Raw genomic sequence first — 27,188 nt, 5'->3', positions numbered from 1 at the left:
GTTCATCCATTGTTTCCAGTTTGGTAAGACCGGGATTGTCCTCTCTGGTGCACAGCCAACAACAGACTTGCTGATAAAGTCTGTGCTATTAGTGGCAATGGAATAGTCAGAGTCTTAAAACACTACGGCACAGAAACAGGCCCTTCGGTCCATCTATCTAGTCTGTGACAGATTATTATTCTGTCTAGTGCCATCGACCTGCACTTGGACCATAGCCCTCCATAACCCCCTCCTCCATAAACTTAACATTTCTTTGAAATGTTGAAATCAAACCCATATTCACCACTTCTGCTCATAACTCGTTCCACATTCTCACCACCCTCTGAATGAAGAAGTTCACCCTAATGTTCCCCCTAAGTATTTCAGCTTTCACCCTTAACCTATGACCTCTAGTTCTAGTCTCACCCAACCTTAGTGGAAAAAGCCTGCTTGTGTTTGTATATCTCTATCAAATCTCCCGTCATTTTCCCACGTTCTGGGGGTTGAAGTCCTAACCTATTCAACCTTTCCCAATAACTCAGGTCTTCAAGTCCTGACAACATCCTTCTAAATTTTCTCTGTACTCTTTCAATCTTATTGATAACTTTTCTGTAGGTAGGTGACTAGTAATCACTCTGATTCATGTAGACTAGCAGCTAAGTCTTTGAGTATTGGCCAGTCTGCTGAGTCAAAGCTGTCATGAAGAATCTCATCCAGTTTAGATAAGGGTTCAACTATAATGTTTACTACGTAGAAGATAGCCATTTTGGTCCAGCAATATTATGTTGATTCTTAAAGCAACCACGTGAATCCAGTTTTCCTGTTAATTTGCCTGTAGTTCATTCTTTGCCATGTGCCATTTAATTCACCTACCACTCTTCTCCTGATGCGGCCATTGAAGTAGCCAATTAGCCCAATAATGAACATGTCTTTGGGATATAGGGGGAAGCCAGTGCAACTGCTGTGCAACTCCATGGTGTGGCTGGTTCACAACTCCAATACAAAGCAGATGGGTGGAACTTATTCCTTGTCCCACACAAACATTCTAACCCAGCCACCTAAACATTTTGCTGTAAGAGGAACTCAGTGACTGTTTCATTTGGTTCTGAGTCTGTTGTAGGGTTTCAAGTTGTGGTTCAGTGGAAATTCTACACTTAACCAGAAGTGGTTTGGAACTGATTTAAGGTGTTTGAATTTATTCATTGCCATCTAAATAATACTTAAAGAAATTCATAAAGACCTCTGTAACACTCTCAACGGGCTTGTAAACAAATTCAGCTCGTTAGCTAGCTCAGTGGCAAGAAGTCTACCTTTCATAAACAATATATGTCTAGGGTTAATTTGATTTGGGGTTCAGCCAAACGGGAAGGTTAGGATGTTCCAATTAAAGAAACCTCGATTTAAGCAAATGCTGCGTAAATATTGCCCTTGGTCGGCAAGAAATAACGGATCATACACCGAATAAAGTTATAAAAAAAGTGTACTTACTAATTTCAGCTTTATCAAACAGTTATTAAGAGAAAGAAAAGAAAACAAAATAAAAGGGCCCATTACATTTAAGCCAGTCTAAATGTGCACATGTCTGTTGGAGCTTGTCTCTTCCAAAAGCTGGGTATAACTGTTATCCACAGTGCTGAATTCTCATCACCAATCACTGATAGAGCTTCCCATGTTGGACTCCTTTGTCTTGCAAAGCACTCCTTGCAATCGCATCTTCCCATCGGATCAAATCCTACGGGCATCTCTCCCAATCTTCTCTTCACCGCATCTCCCAAAAGACCACGAACCAGACTAATATCCTTCAGAAAATTCTTCCGCACAGCCTTCTAGAATCTTCTCTCACATCCCACAATCCTGATTGGCTGAGGCAATATTCCTAAGTTGGACAACATGGTTCCTTGTCTTTAGCCAAAACCAAAACACTCTCACCAGCAGGTCACACTGCTTTTACAGAAAACTGCTAATATAAACTTCCCCACAGCATAGCAGTAGAAATCTTAACCAGGGCATTACACCTCTGATATTAAAAGGATTGTATTTTAACACCGAGGTTCTTGTAGGTACATTGGTCTCAGTAACAATTGGTTCTTTTCTCAATAAGAATGTAATCACTATAGTTTAACAGCACTATGAACTCCTTGACCACTGTGTACTTTCTTACTTTCATTCTCTTGTGTTTTCTTATAAATTTTGTATAGTTTATGTTTAACTTGTGTTTTTCTTGTGAGTGTTTTTGATACGATGCTGTGTACTTGAGTTGCTGCTGCAATTTAAGCTTTTCATTGCACCTGGACATACATATTTTTGTGCATAGACAATAAACTTGACTTTGATTTTGAGAAATTAAGGAAGTTGTGTAAGCCATGCAGATAACTGGAAACTTCACAAAATGTTTAAAAAACTAGTTTAAAATCTAGAGGCAAAATTATGCTAAAGTGAAGCAAATGCACTTAATAGAGATGAAAATTAGGGTTTAGCATGCTTTTGGAATTCATTTGAAATACATGACTCCATGATGAGCATCATTGCTACATAATGGAGCTGATTTGCAGAGAATCAGGACTCTGATTTTATAAGTAGGTCATTATAGGACTCTGATAGGTCAATATGATTTTATAAATCCATAGCAACAAGTGCAGCCTCATGTACACTTTGCATGCATTGTGAATTTCCTTTGCTTGCTATCCTCCAAACATTTGCAGTTTTTTCGTGCCCTTTGGCATTTCTAAATTGCAAGTTCTTGCACTCAAATGCGATAGATTGGATTTGATTCACTCTCAGTGCTATAGGCCTGATTTAATTTGGGAAAAAAAAGGTGAAATATACAGATAGGTTTCCAAAGTCCTATGAGCAACAAGTAGTGATCTTTGCATGTAAATCAGCCAGGGTTGGAAAATGGTGTCTGTGCATCAAATCCTATTCACGTTTCTTGGTTCATGCACATAATGTGAGTTGTAGATCTGTGTGAATTCTATTCAGATATTTTATGCAAATATCAGTTTGAATCTGCGGTAGCAGGATAGCCTCATAGTGAGTGTGATGCTACTACACCGCCAGCGACCAAAGTTCAATTCCCGCCACTGTCACTCATGACTGCATGGGTGTTCCAGTTTCCTCCCGCGTTCCAAAGTTGTACGAGTTAGGGATAATAAGCTGTGGGCATGCTGTTTTGGTGTTGGAGCATGGCAACACTTGCTGGTGTGCCCCCAGCACATCTTTGGACTAGGCTGGTCATTGAAGCAAATGACATATGTCGTTGTATGTTCTGATGTATGTATGACAAATAAAGCTAATATTTTAATCTTTTAAAAAGTTATCCACACTTCATAATTATCTTAAATCCCTCAAGCTAACCTGAACAAACTCATTTTAAATGTTTAAAAATTTGTATTTACTTATGTGATTTCCTGTGTAGTCTGTGTATCAATATCTTCTTTGTGAATTGGTTTGAATGTTGATGGAGCTCTCATTCATCACCCATGATTATGGCCTTCATAGTTTATATGGTTTAATTTATCTGCAGTCATTTTCTAATTTTGAGCATGTGCAAGTTTGACCTGAGCATTTTTCTTTCATTGTAAATTTCTTCAGTTTTCTCAGCTTCTGCTAATAGTTTAGAGGTCTGGTCTTGAGAATGAGCCTGTGACTGCATATGTCACCAACTACTCCCAGAGTTCTAATTGTTCCAATGATGTGAATTCTTCTAACCAGGATTATTTTAATTGCATTGACAACGAACAATATAAGTTTTTACGAAGTTGAATACATTGGTAGCAGCAACCTCACATTCCTGATCTGCCATAGAGCGTAAGAACAGTACACTACATGAACAAGACCTTCAGCTCACAATGTCAGTGCCAATCAGAGTGTCAAGTTAAACTAATCCCCTTTGTTTCTGCAAGATCTATATCACCCCATTTCCTGCCTGTCCACGTGTCTGTCTTAATCCTTCACAAGCGTATCTGCTTTCACGACCTCCCCTGGCAGTGCGTTCCAGGTGCCCAACACTTTCTGTATATAAGAATGAGTATTCAGATAAAATTGCTTTGCACATCTCATTTAAATTCATCACCCTGCCTCCGATGCCCATGACATTTCTACCCAGGGACAAAGAATCTGAATATCTCCCTGATCATTCCTCCTCATCCCTACTCCAGAGAAAACAATCCCAGTTTTTCCTGCCTCTGGTTATAGCTAATGCTCTCTAATCCAGGTAACATCCTGGTGAACCTTTCCACAGTGTGGTGAACTACATATACCTGTCTGGACACGCCCCCCCCCACTGACTGCTCCTGTAGCTCCTCCCACAGACCCCTGTATAAGGCGATTGGAGGCACTGCTCCTCCCTCAGTCTCCAGGATGTTGTGTGATGGTCTCTTGCTGCTGATAGTGCTCTCTCTTCTCACATCTCCGAGAGTTATTGATGGTGCATCACACAGCCTCCTCAAAGATTCCAGTAATGTGATAATTGAAATTGCCTGCAATACTCCAAATACAGACTGACCAAACAGTTTCCCATTTGTTGTGTAAGTAAGTTCCATTGCATCATCCCAGCACTAGTCTCCACTTGCCTTGGATCGTAACTTAATTCTATGAACACAAAAGCAGAATTTATTTTAAAGTGAGGCAATATAAGCTTCAGAAAAATTCTAAATGTATTTATGTCAATGGTGTTTTGTAATTGGGCTAGTCTGTCGCATGCAAACATGTTAGAGGATGTGGTGTCAATTATATTATCAGCTCAAGTGAGAGGACGGAGGCAGAGAAGTGCTATCACCATTAGTTTGGTGACGCATGAATACTTAGTGAAAATACATTAAATAAAATAGGAGATATGAAAATCTGGAGAATATAGATTTGTTTCCTCAGTAATTAAATAACTGAACAAGCTCTAACAAAATCAGTGTGCATCATACAAACATTTTGCATGATAATGTAGCTGCAAGACATCCTGTTAGCAAAGGAAATAAAGAAATTGTCTAAAAACCACAAAACTAAGCAATACCTTTCTGAATGTTACAGCTGACTGTGATGCTGCTATATTTGCTGCTGAAGTGAGTTCTTTTGCATCTTTTTTAAAATATTTTTGGCAAACATTCTGCTTATCCAAATGATGGATCACTATTTTTGTTATTTTCCTTAACTAGCAGAAGTTTGCTTGGTTTGCAGTAGTGTTAAACTCCCGGTGTGCAGTGGAACCTTTTCTTTGAATAACAAATATATGTCATTTCATTGATGTGGTGCTCAAAGTGAACTCTGCCAAACCACAATATTTTTTCTAAAGACTCAGTTATACAAAAATCAAGAACATCTGCTTGAAAGGTGGGCTACAAGGCTATATGACAACTGAAAAACCTGAGGAAAATAGCATCTTGCTGAAGTTCTAAAATTTATCAGAGAGAAACTTCTAGCATAGAAAAGAGATGGGAAAAAACATGCAAGGAGGCTTAAAGATAATGTAATCAGAGTGATTTGCTAAAAAGGAGGCTGAATACAGTAATCATGAAGGGAAATTTTTGTATGGATCATTTTGTCTGACTTCCGTCAATGTCTGAAGTGATCCTCACAAAGCAATATTAATCATGTCCTTTTGACACGATCTTTGCTGGATGATAATATCAAGAAAAGTGGAGAGAGCAGCAAAGTACATTTTATTTTCAAATAATATCATACAATCTTGAGATTCGTCTCCTTACAGGCAGCCACAACACAAAGTACCCCAATAGAATCCATTAAAAACAAAAGAATACTGTCAAACACCCAGTGTGCAGAGAGATCTCTCACCTACGATTCCGACACCCCACCCATTTCAGTCTGGCCCTGCGCTTAAATTATCCAAACCTCGGGGTTGTTCCTTTCCCTAGGGCTGGGGCTCCACCGTCTATTTCATGTGCTTTTTAAAAGTCTCTGTCGTGTTTACCTCCATCACCATCCTTGGCAACACATTCCAGGCTCCCATCACTCTGCGTTTTAAAATAACTTCCCTTGCACATCTCCTTTGAACTTCACCCCTCTCACTTCAAAAGCATGCTCTGCAGTATTAGACCTTGGGAGAGACAGTCTGGCTATTTACTCTACCCATGCCGCTCATAATTTGATAAACTTTCAGTTCTCCTTCTGGTCTGCTGACCAAGATGCCCACATAAGCTGGTTCCATTTGCCGGAGTTTGGTCCCCACAAACCAGGGGGTTCCCAACCTGGGGTCCATGGACCTCTCAGTTAATGGTAGGGGTCCATGGCATAAAAAAAGGTTAGGAGCCTCTGCCCTAAACCTTTTTCTTTCCATTTACCCCTCCAAGTGTCTTTTAAATGTTGTATTTGTACCAACTGCAGTTGCCTGAACCACCTCTTCTGGCATTTTGTTCCATTCGTGCACTAACCTCTTTGTGAAGAAGTTTATCCCGCCCCCGCTTTAAACCTACAATTCATTTTTCATTTTCATTCCCATTCCTTGAGAAAATGACTGAGTGCATTCATCTGATCTATGTCCCTCATGATTTTATACACCTCAATAAGGCACCCCCCTCCCCAATCACCAAGGAATTAAGACCTAGAGTCCTGGTAACATTCTTGCAAATATTCTTTGCACTCTTTCCAGCTTAATGGTGTATTTCCCATATAAGGTTAACCAAAACTGCACACAGTACTCCGTATGTAACTTTACTAACAAATTCAGCGTAATGTCCAACTCAGTGCTCTGAATGATGAAGGCGGAATGGCATTCATCGTCTTCATCCTGTCTACCTGTGATGCCACCTTAAGGAGAATGTTGGTACCATGTTGAGCGTTGTAAAGCAGAGCTTCTAGCATGGAAATCCTGCTTTTGGCATTCAAAACCTGACACTGAAGTGTTTATTGGAGAAATAACCCAGCCTACAGATGTCCAAAAAAATCGCAACACTTCTGAACCAATGTTCTATATCCTCACAGGTATTGCCCCAGCATTGGCAGGGAAGTAGTTTCTCACATTTGTCCTATTCTCCTTTTTTTCTGTCAGCTCAAATTATTTGGACTTATGAGTTTCTGAACATGCAATTTTATAACTCTGTGGTAAAGGCAGTTGGGGAAGCTGGCATTTAAGTGAATCTCAAAACCAGCAATTGGTTTTTTTAACCAATGAAATGTAAAGTCCAAGAAAGAAGCAAGAGTGACTTAGAAGTAAATTGAGTTAATTGGTATTAAATCAAAAAACAGAAGGCAGAAACGAAAGATTTAAGTAATTTTTAAAGGACTAAGAAAAATAATTCAAATATCTAAGCCAAGAAATTCAGTTGCATAGGAGTTTGTATTTGATGCTATGTGATTGGAAGCCATTTTTAATGGAAGTAAATCAAACACAACAGTTTTCTGGTCATTTTGCATCATTTAGAGGTTTTGATTGGGCATTTCCCATCATGAAGCATCTTTTCATTTACCATATCAGTGAGCAGAGGTTGATGTCATTCCCTGTGTGAATTTCCTTTTGGGGAATTGTTGGAGAAGGGGTCATGGGTTATCTGTGATGAGGAGGAGAGCTAGCACCACATTGTCCTTGGGGGAGGCCTCTCATTGGGCACTTTGTGGATTAGTTCTGTAACACCGTGCTGCCTTGTGTTTAAAATTAAAATGCTTGCCTATACCTTCCTGTGAATATTTATTTTGCATTTACACACTCCACCTTCAGCCCATCTCCACCCTCTAAATCTGTCCCACCAAACCTTGAAAAAAGGGTAAAGCATCCTCATGTTTCTGTAGCTTAGTTTCATCCCCGAATTTTAGATGTGCCCAAGGGACATTTGGGAGTGTGAGGCATGTAGGACAAAATGTCCTATTCCTATTATTTCTTATGTGACCTTTTCTTTAAGGTCACTATCTACCTATCCGATAGTGTGGACAGGATTGCACAGCCCGCCACCTCGTCCCCCCCCCCCCCTTGCCTCAACCAAAGGCTGAGGTGGAACAGATATATTATGCTAACCTCAAGGGGCATTATAAAGAAATGTTTTATGAAGTCCATCTTTATTGTGAAGGGAGTTTCAGAAATGGAAAGAGCTTTCTGAATTGCATTATTTCCATGACAACATAATTTGAAGTGGGTGAAGCGAGCTGCACGTTTTGCTCTGAGCACTTTCTACTATTCGTTTTTAACCCAATGACTCCATCATGGGGGCTTTAATTACTCTAATCATATAATCTTCCATTTCAGATGCTTTGGAGATCTAGTATTGCTGCTCAATAATTCTGCACAGTTGCCAGTGATGTGTTCCTTTGTGACCACAATATACAGGCTGAATTTCTTCGGTAGAGTAACTGTTGGCAGATTGGTATTTTAAAAGACGACTTTTCAGTTGTAGCAAGTATCCAAAAAGAACAGAAATTGTATTTTGAAGTCTGTTTGGAATTGAATTGAATTGACTTTATCCACTTTCTTTGGCTACGTTCACCACAATAGGGTTGGGAATGTTTCATGTGCAATGGAAGGAAATAAAGCAGAATATAATTGTTGTGAAGGTTAGAGCAAGTTGGAAGGCAGAGAGGTAGCAGGGATAGTGATGATGAGATAAGACAAGGTTTTAAAATGGCAGATAAGTGATAGAGAAGCAGCATTGGACCATGATGATAACTCAGCCTGCAAGCCAAGTGACATGCCATCAGCAGCCACAGGTATCCAAATGTTTGCATTTACAAGAAGCCTAATTCATAGCATGTCTTTCAATTTTAAAAATTGACTTTTGAAAATTGGGACAGTCGTGTGCACTATTTGCAAGTGAGTCTTTATTTGAAGGAAGTCAGTAATTTTTACACTAATATATTTGCATTTGCAGTGTAGTACCCATTCATGCAGGGTAGCATAAGGTTATAATCAGGTCAATAGAATGGAGAGACATTTGATGAAAATAATTCAATGTTAAAGTATGATGAAATGATACACTGTGAGAGAAGCAAAATGGAAAGGGTGTAAAATACAGAAGGGGGTGTGAGAGCAGGAGAAGGATTTCTTGAAAGAAATACTATGAACAGTTTCTGAAATCTAACTAAGTTAAGGTTTAGAAATATCTCAGACATGTAAAGTAAAACAGGTTAATCAAACACTTGACCTACTTGATCTACTTCGTTATGATCTTACTCCTTATGGTCTACCTCAATGGAGTGTGTAATAATCTACATGGACTGTATCAAGACAAGCTTTTTACTGTATCTTGGTACATGTGCCAATAACAAACCATTTCAAATTCCAATCAATTAAAAATCACACACGTGTCATTGATTTCATTTATGTGGATGAGTTAGAGAAACGGTGACTGTTCTTTAGAGCAGAGTAAGGAGGTCCAAAAGGGGAGTCTTGAAACAATTCTATAGTGAAACTGCTCGTGGAATACTGCGTATAGACTTGATGTAGTTATCTTCAGAATTAAGATGCAGGCATTGGAGGCAGTGCAGAATGGACTCACTAGGCTGATTCCTGGAATGAACATGCTGTATTATATTGAGTAGGTTTAAAAGAATGAGAGTTAATATTATTGAAATAGATGCTGAAAGGATGTTTTCCCATGTATGGGTATCTCAGCATAATTTCAGAATAAGAACTTTCCATTTAAGGGGAAAATTAGGATTTTTTTAAGGACTGGAATCTTTATAATTCAATAGCTGAAAGAACTGCAGAGACTGAACAGATTTGAGGGACAGATTTGATGCTGTGATTTTATTGAATAACTGGATGTGTGGCCTCCTCCTTCTCCAATTTCTCACCTTTCATTTGTTCTTATTCAGCTGTGTGTAAGAGAGGGAGCGCAAGTAGGGAGAAACTTACACACGAGTTGGTAACCAGATATCATAATTTGAAAATAGCAAAAGAAAGTGAGGGGATAATGAGACTCTTTTCTATACAAAGAAGATCTGGAACATCCAGCCATCGGAGTTGTAGAAACAGATCTATATAATCTTTCAAAGAGAACTACTATGCAGGGGTTCATGGCAGAAGCTGGGGTGTAGGCCTAAAATGGTTATATTTTCCAAATACAGTTATGGAGCCCACTGGATGTGTGACAGCCATGTGTACAGCAGGATTCTGTAGTTGCTCTGAAATCAAATGTTCACTTCTGCTGATATAGTTACAGAGCCAGGATGGGCTATCTTTGTATGAGGAGAGCTAAAGGAAATGGGTGACTCATTGAGAACTGTTTGCTTTGGCGAAGTGTCAGTGGATGTAACACAATATACTTTGAAAGTCTCTCATCATTATTAAATGTGAAATGTGCCCTCTGGCTGCTTCAGGCTTCATGTCTATGGACTCACTTTAGTTCCGAATGCTGTTGTGTGTTTTTATTGTTTTTCTCTCTCTGTACATTGGGTGTTTGTTGGTCTTTTTTAAATGGGTTATTTCAGGTTTCTTGTTTTGTGGCTACCTGTAAGGAGACAAATTATCAAGCTCATATAATTTATACCTACTTTGATAATAAATGGACTTTGAACTTTAAACTAGTCTAGCTGGTAGTCATATAATACAGGGGGAAATTTTGGGAAGCCTTGGATAACAATTTGATTTCTCATCTTTTGAATTATTTAATATGGAAGACTTAATCCAAAAATAGTCCTTTAAAGTGAGCTGCTACTGTTCTTTATTTTCAGCATAATTAAGTAAAATATTCAGACTTACATTTGCTGTTTGCTATATTCTGTTAGATCACAAAAAAAGTTATGAGATTCCGCTGTCTGTAGCCTGGATCCGAAAACATGGCTGAGATGAGTTATCAGGAAGCAGCAATGCGTGTAGGTGGATGGTGAGACTGAGCAAGGATGGAAAAGGAGGGCACAGCTGTGGAAGAGTAGGTTTTAGCCAGAGTGAGGACCACTGAATGGCTGCCTTATGGGATGGATGTCAACTGCATAAGAAACAAAGTAAAGGATGACTGCAAAGTGCAAGCAGAAAGAGGTCATGACCGATGCATTCATATTAATAAAAAATAACACCATGACTCTGTCAGCTGAACTCTGCACTTTTATGTGGACTTCCTCTCAATGCTAGGCTCAGTGGAGTAACAATTTCTCCTTGGTTGTGCTAAATTAGAAAGCCTGCAATATTTTGGACTTTACATTTCTGAAATTGTGTTCCCCTGGATATAATGGAACTAAATACTAAAAGGCATAGTTGGATGTTTGAATACATTGTCTATAGAGCATTTGACGCTGGATGAAATTCAGTCTTTTCTCATATGATCTATATGCCATGCCTCTGTAAACAACACTCGTTGCTCAATTCGGAAAAAAGTTTCCAAACTTAACATATCCACAATTTCCGTGGTCATTCTGTCTGGGTCTAGCATGGTTTCTGTGGTGACTGTTGAACCCAGTGCAAGATATTGGAGGGGGTGAGGGGGTGGAAGATATTGTAATCAATGTGTGAACCAAATTTTTGACGTTGCAGAAGAGAGCATATTGAAAAGAATCATCATGTGGAAATTATGGCTGACAGTTAATCACAATTACCATACACTCAGTGGCCACTTTATTAGATATACCTGCTCGTTAATGCAAATATCTAATCAGCCAAATGTGGCAGCAACTCAATGCATAAAAGCATGCAGAGGTTCGGTTGTTGTTCAGACCAAACATCAGAATGAGGAAGAAATGTGATCTGAGTGACTTTGACTCTGGAATGTTTGTTGGTGCCAGATGGGGTGATTTGAGTATCTCAGAAACTGCTGATCTGGGATTTTCACTCACAACAGTCTTCAAGGTTTACAGAAAATGGTGTGAAAAACAGATAAAGATATCCAGTGAGCACAGTTCTGTGGTTGAGAGCACCTTATTAGAGAGGATAGAGGAGAATGGCCTGACTGGTTCAAGGTGACAGTAACTCAAGTAACCATGAGTTGCCACAGTGGTGTGCAGAAGAACATCTCTGAATGCATAGCATGAAGCAGATGCAAAATAGGACTGTGAACAGACCCTCAAGAGGTACCTAATAAAGGGGCCACTGAGAGTATGTGTTTAATATTAATCCAAATTAATACGTTAATCATGAACTACATCCACAGAAACACTTCTAGCAGAAAAATCATCTAATCTGTATACTACATCAACATTGAGTTTTGAATCAAGCTGTTCGATCTGATGCTGTGCCATCAACGATGGGGCTGGATGAACCTGAAGGTCCATTCCAGGTGTACACTTCCTGGCAGCAGAGTTGTAGGGCTTCTGAGGGAGGTGTAGTGACAGGAGCCACTGTTCTGTTTTAAGTGAGGAACAAATGTGCAACTCCTTACAACCAGGTAAAAGTAGTCAGCTGGCTCGATCCTGCATGATCCTGCAGTGCCTCCCTCGGTGAGGCAGTGATGTGGGGTGGGAATAGTCGTCATAGCCTTGGTGAAAGCTTGAATACCGAGGCATGGAAGGCTTTGTGCCTAGTGCCAGAAGATGGGATTAATATAGATGGGTGCCCAACAGGTTAGCATAGAGAGGATGGTCTGAATGGTCTGTTTCCACGCTCTGATTTCACTTTCACTGCCAACCTGCTGGAGAAGATGATATCCAGTGACGAAGATTTTAGCTCACGGACGTGACTCAAGCTTGACTTGCTCCCAGCAGTAATATGGTTTTCCTCATTGCTGTGGAAGTGGTTTCTTTTATAGTATTGCATTGCCTTCATATCAAGTTGTTTTCTGCTTTTTCTAAAAAGTTTTCTTTGGTTCTGCTGTGAGAGTATCGTGGTAATTTCAGAATTGGCAGTCTGAGTTTCTATATGGCCATTATTTTTGCACTCTTCTCCTTCTATGTTTCTCCATGTACTAAATTAAACTCTTAAAGCTGCATTGTCGAGTTTGCAACTTTCTATTATGTGCTCTGTTACTGACGCTTTAAAGTTCAAAATTAACAGCAGAGCCTCTGGCAACATGCCCTTGCCTGGTTCATAGGTAAACTCCACAGTTTCTATTCAGTTCTGTTTCCAGTCATGTGGGAAGATATGGTTTTGCAAATTACCTTGTAATATCATATCCAAAAATATCTATTCCATATAGGCCTAAGCTTTAGTAGTGAGTGAAATCAAATGATTTGATATTGGACTATTTGATAACCAGCAGTGGAGTTAAGGAAATGGAAGATATTTTAAGAGTAAGTAGTTCAAGGAATGAAGAGATTGGAGGGTAATAAGACAGGAGGACGCGATGATGAGAGAGTCAAGTCTATGGAAGATTTTGTACACAACGAGAGTTTTAAAGTGACATAATTTTTAGAGGTGATTAACATAAGGACATACAAACATAGGAGCAGGAGTTAGCCATGGAAAGCTATTTCTTATCCAAGGTCGATGTTGACTATATTAATTTTCTTTATCTTTAATCAAAATGTACCATTTTCAAATTAGAATTATAACTATGTTATTTCTGTCTCTCAGTGCACAGAGCCACAGAAATTATACAACATTGCAAATGAGCTGCTTCTCACAGAGGAAGCCTATGTGAAAAGGCTTCATCTTCTGGATCAGGTAATGGAAAATATTAACTGGATTCAGCTTGTAATAAAAAGTTTATAAGCACTTAGTTACCTTTTGATTCATACTAAAATGAACTTGGGACTTATTAAAAGTTTGTATCCAAATGTCATAAAGGGAAAAGAGTTGTTAAAATAGAACCTTTGCCATATAAAAGGAGATGACTGAAACAAGCCATGTTATGCCCCAGGAAAGGAGAGAGAGCAATGGAATAGAAATAGATAAAAAGGATAGAGATGAAAGTTTAATTAAGGCTAATTTTACAGTTTGTTATGTTGGTTTTTTTTCAGCTGGTTGACCAGTGAACTATTTTGGACCTGAGTCCTAAACTTAAAAATAATAACAATGAGATAACTTTAATTAAAATAGTGAACTGAATTGTATACAAATCACAGTCTTTAAATTTAGTGCTTTATGTCTGCTAAATAATCTGAAAATTTATTTTATCAATTTAAAGTAGCCTGTGTTGCGATATTTATTACTTCCCCCCCATCAGTGCACCATCTTGACCTGGAAATACATTACCGTCTTTTTGTGCTTTCTTGTGTCACTAAATGGAACTCCCATCCAATAGATCTAGTCTATGCGCAGCAGCGTATCCCTAGGCCTAATCCCTAATGCCTATCTCCTAGCTACAGGGACCTTCCCTCCCGTCTTCTCCCTGCTCCCGCCAACAAAGACCTCTCCACGTGCGTCCTTGAGAACCTCCTCCCAAATCTACCATCCTGGTCGGCTGACACCACATTTCTAAGATGAATAACAAAGCTTCTTATCTCAGCTCAAACCCAAACAAGCTGAGAGCAGTACAGACTGCTAAAATAAAATACCTACAGCACAGTGGTAATATTCTTAACCAGAGCATTTCATAATGAATGCTAACATTGCGTTTATCTTTCTCATTACTGACTCAACCTGCAAGTTAACCCTAATCCTGCATCCCTGATTCTTGTAGTTTCTCACCATTTGAAAAATTATCTATGCCTTCATTCCTTCTACCAAAGTACATGACATATACTTCCCTGCACTATATTCAATCTGCCAATTCTTTGCCCATTCTCCCAAACTGTCCAAGTGCTTTTGGTGGCTCCTTGCTTCCTCAACATGCCTGCTCTTCCACCTGTCTTTGTATCGTCCACAAACTTGGCCACAAAGCCATCAATTCCGTCATTCAAATCATTGACACACAGCGTAAAAAGAAGTTCCAACACAGACCCTCATGGAACACCACTTATTACCAGCAGTCAACCAGAAAAGGCTCCCTTTATTCCCACTCTTAGCTTTCTGCCAATCAACCACTGCTCTATCCATGCTAGTATCTTTGCTGTAATACCATAGACTCTTAACTTGTTAAGCAGCTTCATGTATGGCACCTTGTCAAAGCTCTTCTGAAAATTCAAGTACACAACATCAACAGGTTCTCCTTTGTCTATCCTGCTAATTATTTCTTTAAAGAATTTCAACAGATTTGTCAGGCAAGATCTTCTCTTAAGGAAACCATGCTGACTTCGGTCTATTTTATCATGTGCCTCCAAGTACCCCGAAACTACATCCTTAATAATGGGTGACAACATCTTCCCAACTACTGAACTCAGACTAACTGGTGTAAAATTTCCTCTCTACTGCCTCAGTCCCTTCTTAAAGAGTGAAGTGACATTAGGAATTTTCCAGTCCTCTGAACCATTCCAGAATCCAGTGATTCCTGAAAGATTATTAATAATGTCTTTACAATCTCTTCAGCTACCTTTTTCAGAACACTGGGGTGTTATCCATCTTGCCCGGGTGATTTATCTACAGTACTACGCACATGTAAAAAAAAAAATCCTGTAAAGCAAAAACGCTTTCAAAAATAATGAAATGGAAATTTCCAAGATATCAAAAAAAAAAACTATAAAGAGCAGTGAACAGTAAAAATGTAAATCAAATCAATATTTGGTGTGCCCACCCTTTGCCGTTAAAACTGCATCAATTATTTTAGGTACATTGTCATGCAGTTTTATAAGAAAATTGGCTGGTAGGTTGGAGAACTTGCCACAGTTCTTCTGCAGACTTTTGCTGTCTCACTTGCTTCTGTCTCTCCAGGTAATCCCAGACAGCGCTGATGATGTTAAGATCAGGACTCTGTGAAGACCATACCACATGAAACCATATAAAAAATCTAGGGCACCTCAGACTTTTGCACAGTGCTATAACTTCAGACCTTTCATATTCCCAAGCACATCCTCATTAGTAATAGCAACGATACTCATTTCTGCCCTCCTGCTCTACCCACAAAGATTCTACGTATTCTGATCCTATGTCATCTCTTCTAAGGATTTGATTTCATATTTTATCAACAGAGCCACCTACCCCCCTCTGCCTACCTGCCTGTCCTTTTGATACAAGTTGTATCATTAGATGTTAAACTCCCAACTATGATCTTCTTTCAGTCACGACTAAGTGATGCCCACATAGTCATACCTGCCAAACTATAATAGCGCCAAATCATCATCGACCTTATTCCGTATACTGAGTACATTCAAATATAACACCTTCGGTCCTGTATTCATTACTTTTTGATTTTGCCCCACTGTTACATTTCGACTCATCTCACTGACTGCAATCTTGTCCTATCATCTGCCTGTCTTTCCTCACAGTCTCAGTACACACCACATCTACTTGTACGTCAACTGCCCCACCTCAGGCATCATTCTGGTTCCCAATTCCCTGCCAAATTTGTTTAAACCCTCCCCAACAGCTCTAACAAACCTGTCTGTGAGGGTATCGTTCCCCTCAGGTGCAGGTGTAACCTGTCCTTTTTGTACAGGTCATACCTTCCTTAGAAGAGATCGCAGTGATGCAGAAATCTGAAACCCTGCCCCCTGCACCAGTTCATTAGCTACACATTCATCTGCCAAATCATCCTATTCTTACCCTCACTGGAGCGTAGCATAGACAAATCTCGAGATTACCACTCTGGAGGGCTTGATTTTCAGCTTTCTACCTAACTCCCTATTTTCTCTCTTCAGAACCTCCTCCCATTTCGTACCTGTGTTGCTGGTAACAACACGTACCACAACTTCTGGCTGTATACCCGTACCCCTTAAAATGTTGTGGCCCCGATCTGAGACAACCCTGACCATGGCACCTGGGAGGCAAAATACCATTCGGGCATCTTTATCATGTCCACAGAACTTCCTGTCTGCTCTCCTAGCGATGGGATTCCGTATTACTATTACAATCCTCTTCTTCCCTTACCCCCTTCTGAAATGAATCATAGAGCCAGACTGAGTGCCAGATTCCCGAGTCTATGGCTTCTCCCTGGTAGGTCAGTCCATGTGCCCACCACCCCCAACAGTATCCAGAGCGGTATACATACTATTTAGGGGAATGGCCACAGAGGTACTCTGCACTGGCAATATTATATTAATAAATAAAAACTCTTGATTTATTCTGTTTAGAACAGGCAATCAAACATTTCCATTTTGAAACGAGCTCTTTAATTTACATTGTTTGAAGGGATGCAGCTTGCTTGTTGTCTTCAATTACATAAAACTTCTCTTGCGTTTTGGCAACTAACTAACATGACCAATAAGACACATGCTTGATTCCTGTGTCAATTCCAATTACACACAAAATGTGCATTTTGCAGAAGCCACAGAAATAATACATACACACCTTGTCAACTTTCATAAGCCACCTCGAACTGCAAAATGAATGGTTTGGTGATTTAGCTGAGCAGTAGATGAAAATAATGCTAATCTGTAATGAACACTTGTATGGTGATAACGTCATTACTGACACTGCAGTGCTGTCTGTTGATGTATGAACCTTTTCCCTTCTTCATTTATTCTCCTGCTTAAGGCAAATATAATACCATTCATTGCGTCTTTTGTTTATATGCACTTGACTTCTTAAAAACACCTAAAAATTCTGGTGATTTTAAATTGATCAAAATAATAACACATTATCAAAACATTTCCAAAGCAGTAAACAATTAAATTTTCTCTAGTTAATTTGTGTTAAATTTAAAGTTCTATTATTCAAAATTGTTGTAAAGCGAGCATTCATAAGTTATCAACATTAACAATAATTGGTACACCACTGAGTGCTGTATCTGAAAGAAGTGGTTTCATAGTCTATAAATACAACCTCTTGTCTATGGGCTCTATAAATTGGCTGTGAAATTCATTCTGTGGTGCTTCATATCTCCAATTATACTCGGTGTTCTGATATCAGCATGGCATCTCGTCTTTTTCATTTGTCATCATTAAACTCAAAGGAGCTGAATGGTAGTTACTGTGCTCAGAGAAATATTTTTATCTGTTCTGTGTATACAGGGTACCTAAAATGCCAGAGGGAGTATATAAAACTGAAGTTTTATCCAGCAGCTTTTACAAAACAAGTTTAGCTTCAGTGCTTTTAAAAGTACCTGTCATGTATTTGAGTTTCTCAATAGAAATAGTGATTATTTTTCAGGCAGAATTTATGAACCTTCCTTTATTGCAAGGGTTCCCAACCTTATTTTTATGCCATGGACCAATACCATTAAGCAAGGTTGGAAACCCCCTGCTTTATTGGATGAAACAGTATTTTCATCAATCTTGTTTACAGATCTTTATCTATTGTGATGGTTCTTCACTTAGGTGTTTTGCACTAAACTGAATGAAGCCGGTATTCCACAAGAGGTGATTACTGGAATCTTCTCAAACATTTCCTCAATCTATTGCTTTCATGACAAGTTTCTTCTGCCAGGATTAAAATCCAGAATTACAAAAGAATGGTAAGTAAAGAAAAGGAGAAGCCAGAACTGGCCAAGGTTGAAACATTAAAACCGTGCTGCTGGTAATTCATTTCAAATGCTTGATTGCTGGCTACACATCCTGAATGGGTTAGCAGATGGCTGGTGTTTGAAATTACATCTTTTCTGATTGTCCCATAAGATCCACGTTTTCTAAAGAAAAAAAAAGAAAGATTTTTAAAAGAGCATTATCAATGTGTTTAGATCATTGCTTTAAAATTAGAAGACCCATGTACATGATATATTTGAATAACTTGCCAGTCAAGGCATTGAAATTTAAAATTCATTCTAAGAATTTCTCCACAGAGATCTCAAGCTACACCATTTCATTTCAATGTTTAGATGCTGACAAATTTAAAATCTGAAGAAGTGGATTCCATGTGATCTACCTTATTAATCGAAATGCAACTTTACTGTTTTTTGGTTGACAGAACTAAATTTGGTCTTTTTGGTTTGAACTGACTGATTATTAGTTCAAACCAAAAAGCAATAAATTTTCTCACTGAAAAGTGAGATATGTTACGTGGAATCCACTTTCCCAGACTGTGAATTTGTCAACATCTACTAAATATCGGAATTAAATGATATAGGCAGTAAATTTAATAAAGAAAATTTTCAACTAGATATAAACTTGTACTGCCCTGATATACAGACTATCAATGTTAAAAAAAAATTCTTATTGAACAATACACCAAGACTGTATATAGATTAACATCTCTATCTTGTGTGCTTGTGTAGAGATGTTGTCTGAGGTGCTTTCCTTCCTATGAGACAGCAATCAAGGTCTTATATTTCAGCCGGATGTTTCAAGTTTCGTAATGGAAACAGAAAATGCTGGAGATATTCAGCAGATTAGACAGCATCTGGGGTGAGAACAATAGAGTTACTGTTTCAACTTGATGTAAGAACTTGAATTGTGATGGCTAACCTGCTGAATATTTCCAGCAATTTCTGATTTTATTTGGAATTTCCAGCATCTGCAGCTTTTCACTGCTAAAGTTCTGTAGGAGAACTACTCCCCAGGTTTCTTTGTTTCTTCCATACTCCATCAAATTGTTTACTGAATTTAACTATTAATTATTTCAGGCATTTTTAGTTCAAACACTTATGAAAGCTTTTAAGTATGGTGTGCAAAAAACACTTTCCCATGATGTTTGAAAATGACCTGTTTATTGTGCATTGCTAGAAGTTGATGATTGATGCTTTTAATCATGCACTTTTTGATGATCAAAAAGGGAACGTCTTCTGGATTGTTTCTCACTGTCGTCGGAATTGCAGCACATTAATATTTATTTAATTATCTTATATTGGTAATACCCTGACCAGCTTAATATTTGCAGCAATACTCCAATAATCCAGTGCCCTGAGCAATTATGTGGTGCCAAACCTCCAACACACTTTTAATTACTTTATTTTAAGATGTTGCTTAGTAGTGTAGTCTATCTGTGGAGTTGAAAGGGAGCATAGGGAACAGAGCCTGGAGAGTTTACAGCAGGGGTTCCAGGAGTCTGTGGCATAAAAAGCATTGGGAACTCCTGGTTTAAAGGGACTGTGAGAATGAGTTGCCAGTGAGTTTAAGGGGACTGTGACAAAAAAGCCCTGGTAAAGGGACTGTGGGAAACAGGGTTCAGGAACATTTAAAGGGATTGCAGGAAAAAGAGCCCTGATAAATTTAAAAGAAAGCACTAGCTTTCAACTGCAGCTTTATTTATCCAGTAATTATTATGGAATATATAAAATTAAGATGGCTTTTAAGATCTTTTTCAGAGGACTGGTATGAAATATCTGAACCCAATCCACCAAATATAAAATATCCTAACTTACTTCCAATCATATCACTATCTAGTAGGTTTCTTATTAAATGGAATTAATTTCATTTAATTTCACTTCATATTAAATACTATATATTTCCACATGTCAACTTTAAATATTATTTACTAGTGAAGATACAGTGAATGAATTTTTTGTTAGTCTAATGTTCCTTACAGGGAAAAGGAAATTGTCTTTCTTACTCATTGTGTATCTTTCTGCTTTCAATACAACCTCTTTATTCCTGAGTCCTGCCAAAGGGCTTTGCCCTGAAACACCGACTGTACTTTTTTCCATAGATGCAGCTTGGCCTGCTGAGTTCCTCCAGCCTTTTGTGTGTGTTGCTCAGATTTCCAGGTTCTGCAGATTTTCTCTCGTTTGGTATTTATTCCTGCATGACTCTTATATACTCATCACTTTCCGTTGTCTCTCTGTCTCTGTCTTGCTTTGCTGCACTTTCCCTCGTGGTGTGTATCTTTCTCTTTCCTCTCATTAGAATGATTTTCCTGATCCCTGTTGGACCTAACCTTCAAGGTCAGTCATATGCATCCACTGCAGTCTTTAAATTTTACTGTACTAACATAATGTTATACTGTGATTGACATTGACAGATATAATTATGAATGCTAATGACATTCATGTTGAATTTCAAGGGCAGTAATACATTTCATAACAATGGTAACCTGAAAATCTCAAATTCATTGCTGCTGGACTTGCCTCTTGGACAAGTGACATATCCTAATAGACACTTGACTACCCCTCTAGGAGAGAAGGCATTGTACTGCTTGTGACAGTAAAAGTGTGCTTGCGGCAAACCACATGTTTTTAATAGTTGGTCCTACAGAAAATACTGCCCTTTCTTCACAAGGAGTGCAGAAAGCCCCTTAACTGGAAAATGTAAAGCCTGCAGTGGGAGTGGAACCAGTAATTAATCTGGAAGGATGTTACAAAGGAAATTTCTCAGTTGATGGATTTCATTTTTAGCTTAATGGAGGCAGATAGGATGGAGTAGAGGCAGGGGTAGATGTTCTGGCTTTTCACCAGTATGACCCAGATTGTGAAAATACTTTGTAATCACAGTTTAAAAGCAATGAGCAACTTTGTGGGGGTGGGGAACAGCATGTAGCTAGATCATGGTGACAATTCAGAGCAGGAGCATTTCAACCAGCAACAGAACTACAGGTTCATTTCGATCCTTGAGCTTGGTTTGATTTTCACTGGGCTTGGCAGATGTATATGAAGTAATCAGATCCTGTTGTGTATTTAATATTTTAATAGTATTTGGGTAATATTGTAAATATATTACTGGATTAAGCACTTCTGTCCTTTATGGGTTGTATTTAAAAATAAGTTTAATTGCATACATCATGACACTACCACATGAAATGTACGCACCTCGCTTAAAGTAAACACAAAGTTAGCCTCATATTTCAGACTCGTGTCTTTTTCTTTCAATTAGTTTGATGTTTTGGAGTTACAGAACGTAACAAATGGTGACGAGGTATTTTTAAAACAAACCCGAGATGACTACCTGCCTCTATGAGCGCAGCAAGACTTTCGAGTTTTAAAAAAAAAGCAGCACAGCTTGTGTTTTTCAGAAGGGAAGACACAGTCGAGCTTAAAAAAGGCAGAAAACTGAAGAATTCATGGGTTCATGAGCAGTGGGTACCAGGTGATAATAATCATAGAAAAGTGCAAAAATGGCTGGCTGTGTTAGAAACATTGACGCGTTCCATGACACAACAGATAACTGGAATATTGTATACCGAATGAATTGAGCAGCTTTGTAAACTAAATGGAATAGCCAATGAAAAACAAGTACTAGTTATGCTAAGTGCATTGGATTTAAAGACATACAATTTGCTTAGGAGTTTACCTGCTCCAACCAAACCAGCTGAAATGAGTTTTGCTGATGTTGTGAAAGTAATGCAGGAACACTTAGAACCAAAACCATTGTTCATTGCAGAGCACTCTAGGTTTAAAAAGTAGAATTGAAAGGAAGGGGAGTCCATTTCAGTGTTCGTGGCTGAATAAAAGAGATTGTCTGAGCATTGTCAGTTCAGTAATGGTCTTAATAATGCACTGAGAGATTGTTTAGTTTGTGGCATCTTACAAGAAAGCATTCACAAATGACACTTAACTGAAGCACAACTTACATTTAAAAGAGCAGTTGAAATTGCTGCATCAATGGGAACAGCAGACAAACACTCGCTTGAGTTGTAGTCAGGAATGAAAATGAGCATGAACAAACTTGAAACTTCTAAACAGAAACTGGCCTGGCCTAACAACTTGTGTTACCACTGTGGAAGGGGCTCACATAAACCAGACCAATGCTGGTTTAAAGGTGAAACTTGCAAAAATGCAACAAAGTAGGTCACATACAAAGAGAATGTTGGACATAAATGGACCACACAGGGAAGAAAAAAGATAAAAAGTCAAGTTGCAGTTTCAAACAGAGCACTAATCTGCATGCTGTTGATGAAAAATCTAATAATGATGAGAATGACACAGGACTGGCTAGCCTTGAGATTTACAATATGAAAACTAACAATGGACAAGCCTATGCCAGAAATGAATGGCACATTTGTTAAACTGGCATTGGACTATGGCTCGGCTGTTTTAGTCATTCCACAAAATGAGTTTGAACATCATTTCAAAGAAGCTGAAGTGAAGCCTGCAGATATCCAATTAAGAATTTATACTGGGGGGGGGGGGGACATCACGTGATGACGTAGGATCGAGACGCAGGGACCCAGCTCTCCCGTAAAAAGTTAATAAATTAACGTTTAAATGAAGAAAAGTTAGTCAATACTTTCTAAAAGTTACTTATAAACGACTCCGGATTGTGTCAAGCTATGCCTCAAGGAAGGAAGATGAAGAAAACTAATACCGGGAAGACTATGCAAGTTGGAACAAGAACAAGGCCCACGTCTACCGAGGAACCGCGGTCTCAGGTACATTATACCACCGGCGATACGGAACAGGAGACTGCGGCAACATTGGCCATTCCTAAAGGAAAAGGCCATCGTGAACTGCGCAAACGCGAAGGATGGAGCATGCGCAAACGGGAGCAACAAGAACTACAAAGCCCAGCTACCACTGCAACTGAAAGTGATAGCGAATCGGAGGGACAGTCAGATCTCCCGGAAAGATCAGATGAAGAGGGAATTAAAAGTCCTTCTAGAAATATAGAAAAGACTTTGAGGCAAATAATGCGTAAATTAGACATATTAAAAGTAATTAAAAATAATCAAAAAATACTCAGAAAAAAAATTACCAATATGGAGATTATGCTTGATAAAATGACAAAGAGACAGGAAAAATGGAAAAAAGAATTACAGACTTGGAAACTACAGCGGAAGACATGGTTTAAAGAATGGACAAAATGGAAAAGGAAAATACTGCTTGGACATCAGAAAGAAAACAATTTATGGAAAAAATTGATAAGCTTGAAAATTCCAGTAGACGAAATAATATTAAAATTGTTGGACTTAAAGAAGATATAGAGGGAGAAGATCCAATAAATTTTTTTCAAAAATTGATCCCTGAAAAATTCGAAATGGAAAGAGAAACTCCAATTGAGATCAAAAGGGCTCACAGATCTTTAAGGTCAAGACCTCGAGCTGATCAAAACCCACGATCAATTTTGATAAAATGCTTACGACACCAAGACAAAGAAAAGATCCTGAAGGCTGCTGCCCAAAGTGCCAAAAATAGAAACGGGCCACTGATGATAGCAGGGAAACCAGTTCTTTTTTATCCGGATATAAGTTACAATCTGTTGAAGAGAAAGAAGGAATTTAACCCAGTGAAAAAAGCCTTATGGGAAAAGGGTTATAAATTTACAATGCGTCACCCAGCAACACTGATAATTTTTTTGGAGGAGGGAAAATTTTTTTTTTCCGATTATCGAAAAGCGGAGGAGTTTGTACAAGAACTTCCATCTATTCGCTAATTACACATAGAGGCTTCCAAACATAATAGATTAAAGATGAAGATAGACCCAACGAACAGAAGTGATGGACATTTATGGATATTATAGAAGAGAAAAGCAAAATTTTAGAAATACTAAATGAGAATAGTATTTTTTTTTCTCTTCTTATACATATACTTTTTTATGTTGCGGGGGGGCTGGGGAGCTTTGGATCGGTTACTGCGGGATTCACATGTGTAATCATGGTGGTTGCCATGACCCGTACAGCAGAGGGGGGTAATGTTGTGTTTTTTTTTTCCACAACATTAGTAGGGGGGTATTTTGTTTTTTTCTTTATATTTTAATTTTCTTCTATCTTTTTGCCTGGATGATTGGTGGGGACACACATAGCAATGTGGAGATTTTTATAAAGATTTCCCAGGATACCACGAAAGTTGAAGGATTAGGTATTATTATAGATTGGAGTAATATAATAAAAAAATAAAGACTTATATACTAAAGTTATTACGTACTCCATGGAGCATGTGGGGATCTTCCAATATCCAGGCATTCCTTTTTTTTTTCTTTCTTACTTTTTTAATAGGGATGTTAGGGGGGAGGGGTTAAGGGGAGGGGGGCTGGGTAACACATTTTTTTTTCATACACATTTATTCTGTAACTATTTGAAAACAATAAAAAAAAAGTTTAAAAAAAAAGAATTTATACTGGAGAAAAGATAATGATTTTTATCACAGTGAAATACAACAACCAACAAGCCACATTGGGCTTGTATGTGGTAAAAACAGGAGGGCCAGCATTGTGGGGACGTGAGTGGCTGAGACAACTACAGCTTGGTTGGAGATTCTTTCATGATTCACACGCCACATCCCCTGCAATAAAATCAACTGAAGCTGAATTAAGAAAAGACTGGATGATGCCACAACTGTCTTCACGTTGCACACCAGGAACTGTTGTCCAACAGTAGGAAAACAGGCATTGGTGCCAACCACTGTGCCTTTGGTTGGAAAGCATATTGGACCAAGGAAGGACCATGCTGCACAGAGGAATTGTGAACGTGATGAAAGTAGTGGTTTGACTAGAACAATTTTTGTAGGTAACATATTTGAAAAAGTTTCTGATATGTTAATCAGGCAGTTACTTGAGAAATGTAATTGATTTTAAGTTGGAAGACTTCTCAAGGAGCTTTAGGATTCTGCTTTTGTGTGTATAAATTATCAGAATCCACTTTGTGTGAATTAAGGTTATTTCATAAACTTCAAGTGGAGGCAAAGAGCCGCTTGTAAAAGTAGATGCAGAGACCAAAGCCCAGCTGGATGTGAATGAAAGGCCAAAAAGAAAGGAGTAAATGGAGATATGAAAACAGAGGATTAATCGGGTTATGTTGTGGATGAGGAAACTGAGAGGAGAGACAGAATACACAATGTACCAATGAACTAAATGCACCTTCTCAAGTTCAAGATGCACATCATCAAAAGAAGCGAAAAGAAAAAGAGCAGGATACGAAGAGAGAGAAAAGCCAAGAAAAGAGAAGAAAGGTGTCTAGGGCTGTCAGAACCACTTTCTGCAGTGTCAGAGGCAACTCCTGCAACCACCACAGAGGAGCCCAAAAACCTGAGGTTGTTTCGTGGCCTTGCTGCCATGCAGAGTCTTTCAGGAAAGACGTTATCCCACAAAAGTGAAAAAGCCCCCGCGAGTGATTAAATCCTTAAGCCTGAATGGGACAATTAAAAAATTCACTCTGCTGTGAATGTCTTAATAGCATTTGTATTATCTACATAGTTGAGATGCATTCTGTATTGAGTTGGAGTTTATAATTAGGCAGGGAGGAACTTTGTGTATTTAATATTTCAGTAGTATTTGAGTAATAGTGTAAATATATTGTTGGATTAAGCATGCTTGTTTGTTTAAATAATGCATTACTGCTTATATGTAATGAATTGCATAAGTCATGACGCTACCACATGCCTCACTTAAAGTAAACATGAAGTTAGACTCACATTTCAGACTCCTGTCTTTTCCTTTTAATTAGTTCAATGTTTTGGAGTTACAAAATATAAAAGATCCCTTTTCTCATTGGCATCATTCCTGAACAGTTAGCTCTTTTTTTCAAGTTGGGCTCCATGCTGCAGAGAAATTAGTTTCTTTCCAGCTAACTCTCACAATCATGACAGCATTTCTTCAATAATGTATCTATATGGAAGGAAATGCAAGCCTAGAATATTCAGGCTAACCTCATCTCATCTGATGTTATCCAGTTGAATCTACCTATATGCTTCTGAGGTGTGTCTTTCCTGAGGAATCCCCCCAAATCCAAACCAGCTGGAGTCTGACACAAGTCTTTGTACAATGAAAGCATAACTCCCTTCACCTTCCTTTTGTTTTCCTTGAGATGAAGACTATCATTCTGCTGGCTATTTTTTAATCCTGTTACTTAATTTTGAAGTTTCTTTCAGTAGGTTTTACTTACGTCAGTTTGTATCTTACTCCTAGCTTCTTAGCATTTTGACACACCTTCCTTCATCATCAGAATCAGGTTTATTATCACTGACGTATGTTGTGAAATTTTTTGTTTCACTCCATTGCCATCTGGGAATTTTCAACAGAAGTGGTCTCACTGGCAACTTTACAGATGGCATTTGAGCTGTGGCTAGCTACACAGTTATTAGTGTAGAGGGAGTAAAGCAGTGGGCTAGGCACACATCATTGAGGTGTGCCAGCAAGGAGGAGAAGAAATACAAACTGGTGCCTTCCACCAGAACCATGTTGAGAACTTGCTGCCATGTTTTTGCCCACTTGTTCAAGGGAGAGAGCAAAGAGTTGTCCCAGTCCTTTATTACTGGGGGAGAGACAGCTGACGTAGAACCATTTTAACATATCCAGTGAGGGATGGTTGGAGTTTGGAGAGGGAGGGGGTCACAGTTTGGACACTGTGACCTGAGGTGGGAGGTGTGAGTGGCGTAGCAGATGATTGAGTGTTAAAGGTTGAAGAGTTGGAAAGATACGCATGTATTTCAGTCACTAAAAATGAAAAGAAAATTGTTTAACTGAGTAGAAGGTTTCTGCTTTGGCTAGTAGCATGTTATCTATAATCTAGGGATAGCTGTGCCTTTGTTTGACACTTGGAAATGGAGTTTTTCTCTTTTCTTTTAGACGCTTGGATGTAGCTTTTTACTCTGACCTTGTCAAACTGTCAAAGGTTCTGAGCGCTCTTTTAGAGA

The 27,188-nt window shown here is 38.6% G+C and overlaps 1 protein-coding gene across 2 annotated transcripts in view; it reads left to right on the top strand.

Annotated features, from left to right (window-relative positions):
- The window catches only part of LOC140741797 (FYVE, RhoGEF and PH domain-containing protein 3-like), a 282,274-nt gene that overhangs the window by 182,355 nt on the left and 72,731 nt on the right, over positions 1-27,188 (top strand). For both annotated transcript variants that reach the window (XM_073072191.1, XM_073072192.1), the window contains 2 exons: positions 13,355-13,444; positions 18,073-18,209. In XM_073072191.1, coding sequence (XP_072928292.1) covers positions 13,355-13,444; positions 18,073-18,209 — 227 coding nt within the window. The remainder of the gene's footprint in view (positions 1-13,354; positions 13,445-18,072; positions 18,210-27,188) is intronic.

This window comes from Hemitrygon akajei, chromosome 19 (genome assembly GCF_048418815.1).
Source record: "Hemitrygon akajei chromosome 19, sHemAka1.3, whole genome shotgun sequence".
NCBI classification, from domain to species: Eukaryota; Metazoa; Chordata; class Chondrichthyes; order Myliobatiformes; family Dasyatidae; genus Hemitrygon; species Hemitrygon akajei.
The sequence above is the reverse complement of the archived record's forward strand: the minus strand, read 5'-3'. Positions and strand labels throughout refer to the sequence as shown.